At 40.6% G+C, this 6,954-nt stretch overlaps 1 protein-coding gene across 2 annotated transcripts in view; it reads left to right on the forward strand.

Moving 5' to 3' along the window:
* LOC102943258 (cytochrome P450 4V2) overlaps positions 1 to 5,339 on the forward strand; it is a 28,231-nt gene extending 22,892 nt beyond the window's left edge. For both annotated transcript variants that reach the window (XM_037897662.2, XM_037897663.2), the window contains exons 7-11: positions 653 to 841; positions 1,833 to 1,935; positions 2,431 to 2,565; positions 2,723 to 2,902; positions 4,662 to 5,339. In XM_037897662.2, coding sequence (XP_037753590.1) covers positions 653 to 841; positions 1,833 to 1,935; positions 2,431 to 2,565; positions 2,723 to 2,902; positions 4,662 to 4,834 — 780 coding nt within the window. In that variant the 3' untranslated portion in view covers positions 4,835 to 5,339. The remainder of the gene's footprint in view (positions 1 to 652; positions 842 to 1,832; positions 1,936 to 2,430; positions 2,566 to 2,722; positions 2,903 to 4,661) is intronic.
* The last annotated feature ends 1,615 nt before the right edge of the window (positions 5,340 to 6,954 follow it).

A 6,954-nucleotide genomic window follows, 5' to 3' on the forward strand; every position in this document is an offset into this window, starting at 1 on the left:
CCAGTACTTAAATATTTCAGTTCAGATCTGAATTTTGAGAAAATGATAGAAATTTGGACTGCATGGAATACTTAAAAATAAAAACCCCAATGAATAAACTTCAGCAAGGAAAAAATACATGGAGATGACCTACTTTTTATAAAAGTCCACTATTTTCTCTTAATTTTAAATCCATAGAAGTAACATCTGATTTTAATTAACTTTCTCCAGCTACAATGGTGTTCTTAACATGGGTTACCATTCAAATCCTGTCTTTCTTTCTGTAACAACTTGATGCTGATTAGCATTTTGTGTGATGTACTATCGCTATACAGTATTATAATATTGCTTACTAGAGACACGGTGTTGAAGACTCAGAAATGAAGGACAATCAAAGCAAAGAGCCAGCATGGATTTAAAAACTCAGCTTCTACATGATTCACAACCCTGACCTGTGCAAACTCAGTGTACAATAGGAAAACAAATACGGAGGGGGTGGGTATAGATGTCGCTTCCTATCACCAACCAGTGCATAGTATGGAGTCAGAGGTAGAATCGTTTTTTAAATATCTGGGGTAAAAGTTATTTTAAAGTACGTGTGCAGTGGCCACACACTTAGATTGTGGAATCTAAATTGTGGAAAAAATAATATATTGATTTATTTATATCTAAGGTTATTGAAGAAAAAGCCCGTGAAATAAAGAACCACACACAACATAAAGATGACTTTGACAACTGTGAACAAAGTGGGCCCAAAAGGAGAAGGGCTTTTCTTGATATGCTTCTCAATGCAACTGATGATGAAGGGAACAAACTGAGCTACATGGATATTCGAGAAGAAGTGGATACTTTCATGTTTGAGGTACTCCAACTAAACTGAATGGTCCCAGTCTCTTCCCACAATGAATCTCTTTATACTTCTAATCACTTTTGTCAGCTGTCTTTGGACCCTTTCCATAACGCTTAGATCCGTTGTGACACAGGATGACTGGAAAAGATCACACTGGGTCAGGTTCCCTGCTGTACTGCTCCAGTTTTCTGATGATGTAACTCTGTACTCCCAGAGGCAGTGGAATTAATTGTACTGTTGTTGCTATTACTCTATGGCATAATTAGAGTACATTTGATTAAAATTAAACTTCGTGTACTAAAATCTGTTGCTAGTGAACATTATCTTGTTTTCTTTAGCATATAGTACCTGAATGGATGAGTTTTATGTTTGTAATATATAATCTTAGCAAAATTAAATTTCTTTGCCTTCTTCTGGTAATTGATGGTAATACTGTATATTTTATCATGGGATAGTAAAGATAGTGAGTAACTAAAAAGTCAGGTATACTTACATTTCATTGTAAAGTGGTGAAGAAGGGCAAATGCCCTTCCAACAGTTGACTGAGGAAAAAAATAGTGAATTTAAGATTGCTATATAATATTTAAATTATTGTGACTGTCCAGAGCAATTTAGTGGGTCAACAAGTTTATGTCTACAAGGAAGCAATGGCAAACCTCTTCCTCATAGAGACTGAATGTGGAGGAAGACCCTTCACCCAGCCAACATAGAAAAGCTAAGTAATAGAAGAGGGATGGCAAAGGGACTTCTGCTTATTAATTATTATGATTTGTTTTAGCTTTTTTCTTATCTTAGTCTCCATCCATCCTATTACATAACTGGTTATTTTTTGTTATGTCTTGGGTGCCAAATTATTACATGGATTCATATAGTCTTACCTTTTCTTAAGTATCTGAACAGTTAGGCTACACCACTATAATATCCCTAATTATTTGTATATATTTATCTTCATATGCATGAGGATAATGCAGATCTGAACATCTGAATAAATCTGTACCTCTAGGGGCATGATACAACAGCTGCTGCTATGAACTGGGTCATCTACTTACTTGGATGCCATCCTGAAGCCCAGAAGAAAGTTCACAGAGAATTGGATGAAGTGTTTGGTAAGTTTCTACTCTTTCCTTGGATGTGGGTGTAAGTTTGCATGGTACAGTATATGGTTTATATATTAATTTCTGTGTAGAGGTTTAGAAAGGCAAACCACTCTACTGCCGCTGTATGTGCTGTAACTCTTCTGTGGAGAAAGAGATGTCACTAGGAGTTGGTTTGATGCTAAGGGAGTTGTGACAGACTTCAGTACTGACGTTGTAAGCTTTTTGGGCAAGAACCATCTCTTCTATATTTGTACAGTGCCTAGCACAATGGGGTCCTAGTCCATGACTGGGGGTCTTTGATGCTACCTCAATACAAACTATAAATAACAATAGTTTAAGGACATAGCAAGAATGAAAATTGAGATAAATGATTCAAATCTGCAAGCCCAGTGGTGCAGTTGTAGTTTTGTCATCGTTTAAGATAGCTGTGAGCCTCTTCAGCTAGCTTGTGTTTAGTCTGATTAGGACAGTTGTTTCTCACACCCCTGTTGTGATTCTGATCAGGGAACTCTGACCGGCCAGTCACAATGGATGACTTGAAGAAGCTCCGATATCTTGAGTGTGTTGTTAAAGAAGCCCTTCGTCTCTTCCCTTCTGTTCCATTTTTTGCCCGCACCACAAGTGAAGATTGCCATATTAGTAAGTAGTTCTCAGCCTTTTGTATGTATTCATCATTTTAGGTATGATAAATATCTGCTCCGTCAAGATGATGCACAAGTCAAGAATTGGTTTTGAGCTTTGTATCCATTTAGAGAAAGCCACTTACTTCACTGGCATGTTGATACTGTTTTTGCAGGCGGATTTAAGATACCAAAGGCAACAGAGGTAATCGTGGTTCCTTATGTGCTGCACAGACAACCGGAGATTTTCCCAGACCCAGAAGAATTCAGGCCTGAGCGATTCTTCCCTGAGAATTCTAAGGGAAGGCACCCATATGCATATGTGCCCTTCTCTGCTGGACCCAGAAACTGTATTGGTACATGATAAAGTGTAATAAGTCCCATATGTGGTTATTTTCTTACCACTTAGGTGGAGGTGCCTTTGCTGTAGTACTCACAACAGAGCCTATGAATTTGAATGGAGATTTCAGATCCCTGTGGCTGATAACTGCAGCAAAGCAGTACCGGTATCTCACATTATCATTGTCACAACATTTCCTTTCTTCCCGTGGAGTTCTTCAGAGTCCACATTACACCCACTTTATTGTTTTCCTCCTTGTTGGGACATGCTCCATATGTAGCATTGTATCATGCTAACTTCAGTTCTGCTCAAGAGGGCTGGACATATCCTCAAGACTCCAGAACCCATCAATGACACCCTGACAACTCACTAGGGAAGAACATGAGCCACTGTCTTTCTCTTCTTTCCCTTGGGATATGTTTGCTGGCTATACAATGATCCTAACCTGCAGGCTGGAGGGGAAAATTTAAATACCCTCCTCTGTCTTCTGCACTGATTGCTGGGGTGTTCACTCTTAAACTTGTAAGCTGTTCAGGGAATGGACTGTGTCTGCAATTGTTTCTCTGAAGCACCTAACACAGCTATGGGTGTTCAAAAATAAAGAGCTTTTGGAGTATTGTATGTATTATATAGTTGTTGTGACGTCAGAGAAGCTGTCCCTCTATTGAACCTTCATCTAGAAGCACTATTCTATTATATTAACAGCCTTGAATGGGTCAAAATACTGAGAGGAAGGTAAATTTCCATGGGTCTGATCTCATTTCATTTTCAGGATTTCATTCCATTTTGTATGGGTCAGTCCCAATGACAGAATCACTGGCAATGCTCTTCTTCTGTCGGCAGTGCGAAGTTATAGTAGATATTCTCAGGAGTCCAAATATTAAGTGAAGCTAAAATTAAAAACCCCCCTCAAAGATTACTTTTTTGTTCTTGATCAGATCTTCGTGTGTTGAAAGCTGATCTAATTTATTATACCCAGGCTAATTAATTATTGTTTCTAGAGCACCCAAAGAAGTCTGGACGCTTTGCAGACATAATGATTCCTGCCTAGATAGATGGCAGTCTGAATAGACAATGTACCAAGAAGGTGTTGATGGAAGGGTGAGATGCAGCAGAAAACAACTTTTTTAAATCCACACCTCTTTTGAGTTAAATCTTTGGCTAAGGGCTTGTCTACACTTGAAACACTACAGCAGCACAGCTGCAGTGCTTCAGTGTAGACGCTGTGTATGTTGACGGGAAGGATTCTCCCCTCGGTGTAGGTAATCCATGTCCCCGAGAGTCGGTAGCTAGGGCAAGGAAAGAATTCTTCCGTCGACCTAGCACTGTCTACCCCGGGAGTTAGGTTGGTATAGCTGCGTCCCTCAGAGAAGTGGATTTTTCACGCCCTTGAGAGACAAAGCTATACTTTGTCAATTTCTAGTGTAGACCCAGGCGAATTGTCTGGTCTGTGACCCTTGTCACTTTGCTTAGTTCTTTTTTTATTTCTGTCTATTTTTTCGCCCTCCTCTTTTCTTGTAAACCTTTGATCATCTGCCTAATTCCTCTCCCTCTCTACCACACCAGCACACTCCACTTTTAGGATAAAAAATAGACATAATTCTATCATTTCCCCTGTGTGTGCACATCCATTCAACCCTGAATTTGGCCCATATTGGCTTATAATCTGTGATACCAGATGCACAGTTATTCCCATGCTGCATCTTGTGGGAAACCTTTGCCGTGTAATTACAATTTCTAAACTACTACTGGTTTTGTTCCAATTTAATTTGAAGGCCAGCGCTTTGCACAGATGGAAGAGAGAGCTGTTCTAGCCATCATCCTACGGCGCTTTTGGGTGGAAACAAGTCAAGAGCGAGAAGGGCTTAGCCTCGTGGGAGAACTAATACTTCGCCCAAATAAGGGCATCTGGATCCAGCTGAAGAGGAGAAGAGTGTGTGTGTTATAAGAAGAAAGCTCCTAAAACATGTGCCATTATAAGATCAGCTAGCAGTTGATACTCGTTGAGGTTTATGTAAATCTCTGCATTTTAAATTATTGTAACCATTTATAAAGGAACTCAGTATCAAATTATTAGAAGGGGTTTTTCTTGTTGTTCAGTTTGTATTTCTGGCACTTTGTTCACACAGCACGATTTTCACGTTACAATGAAAACGGAGGTAGTGTCGAGCGTAACCTCCCTCCCTTAATAGAGCAGGTACTGGAGGACAAGGTGGGGGTTCTATATCTGCCTCGCCTGTGCACAAAATAAGAAGTTTGGTTGCCAGCACAAATAATTCTAACAATTTAGCATGCAGGGCCAGAATCTGTTGAGATACCCAGGTCCTATGGAAAAACAAGTATGTTGATCATGTAATTAAAGACTGTATCATACTTAGAGCTGCATGAATAATGGATTTGTAAGTTTGCTGGCAAGTAAAAAAAAAATAAAAACCATTTTGTTTTAGATTGAACCATTATGAAATTATTCAGTGTATTGAACAGTCAACAGATTTTAAATTGAGTCAAAACAAAATGTTTTGAGCTGAAAATTTTCATTCTAGTTTTGGGCATTTTTATAAAAACAAAGGCTGGATTCATGAGAAGGGGTGGGAAAGAGCTTCCTAGTACCCTTTAGCCGAGGGGTTTGGGTATTTTCCTAGGATGTGGGAGACTCGGATTCATTTCTCTCCCTCCCTGATATAGAGAATGTATTTGAACTTCACAAATACTCTCCACATTCAGGAGAGTGTCCTCGCTTCTGAGCTATGGCATATTCTGATGCAGGGTTTGGGCTACGGAGTCATTGTCTGGCTTTTCTCTAGCCCTATGCTTATCCATTGTCATCATGAATTACTAGGAATTGCAACCTCTGTTCTGACACGGCCGAGCAGCTGGACATCTAAACCCCAGCAGGATCCTCAGTCTAGGCGGTCTCCCTCCTATCTTATCTGATCTGGTAGGCATGCTTAGTAACTGTCCACCAGATTGTACCCCACACAAAACACAGCTGAGGGAGGTGCTGCTGCCCCCACCCCATACTCTAAGAGTTAGAGCACTCACTTGGGATGGGGAAGATATGGATTCATATCCCCACTTTACCTGCTTCAAAGCAGAGATCTGAAATCCTCCCCCTCCATTTCTCATCTTATAGGTGAGTGCCCAAAGCACCAGGCTACAGGGTAGGGTGTTCTGATCAGGTTGTCTTTCAGTCTGTCCTGATGAAGCTGTTCCACTTGTATAAATGAATGTTATAATAAATGAAATGAAATAAATGAAGCTGTTCGACTTGTATAAATAAAATATTCGTTGGAGCTCGGACTGTAGCCGGGGTCACCCATATGAGTGCTCTAGCTGCTGGGCTACTGAGTCATTCTCACTATCTTTCAGGCTCAGTATCCCTTTAAGGGCTGGGGACTCAGGCATTTCCCACTGGCTAGCTTATTTGGCTTCCTGGTCCGCTTGTTGGCTTTTATGAATCCCCTTCTTAGCCACTTAACTCTCCCCAGGCATTAGGTGGCAGGGCACCTTAACCTCAGGCATTGTAACACCGAATCTAAATCCCCATTTTGAACCTAGGCCCATATCCTCAAAAGTATTTAGGTGCCTAATTCTAACTGATTTCTTTGAGAGTTAGGCAGCTAAATATCTTTGAGGAGCTGGTTCCTAGCCCCTACTTGCCACCAGTGGGTGTGAGTCTCCTGCAACAGCAATGAATCATTTAGGTGAGATATGCCCAGATAATCTTAGCAGGCGATCCATACTCCTATGCTGCAGAGGAAGCCAAAACCCCACCAAAGTCCCTGCCTATCTGACCTAAGGAAAATTCATTCCTGACCTCAAATGTGGCAATCAGTTTAACCCTGAGCCTGTGAGAAACACACACCAACCAGGCAGCTGAGAAAAAGGATTTTCTCTGTACCATCTCAGATCGCTGGTCCACCCTGTCCTATGTTCTGTTTCCAGCTGTGGCCAATTCTTGATATTTCAGAGGAAGGCAGAAAAACCCGCAAAATATATCTGGCCAACTATGCATTAGGGAAAGAGATTCTTTTCTGGCCATTGTAGGTGACCAACTGAGACATGAGA

The sequence above is a fragment of the Chelonia mydas genome, chromosome 4 (genome assembly GCF_015237465.2).
Source record: "Chelonia mydas isolate rCheMyd1 chromosome 4, rCheMyd1.pri.v2, whole genome shotgun sequence".
Lineage (NCBI taxonomy): Eukaryota > Metazoa > Chordata > Testudines > Cheloniidae > Chelonia > Chelonia mydas.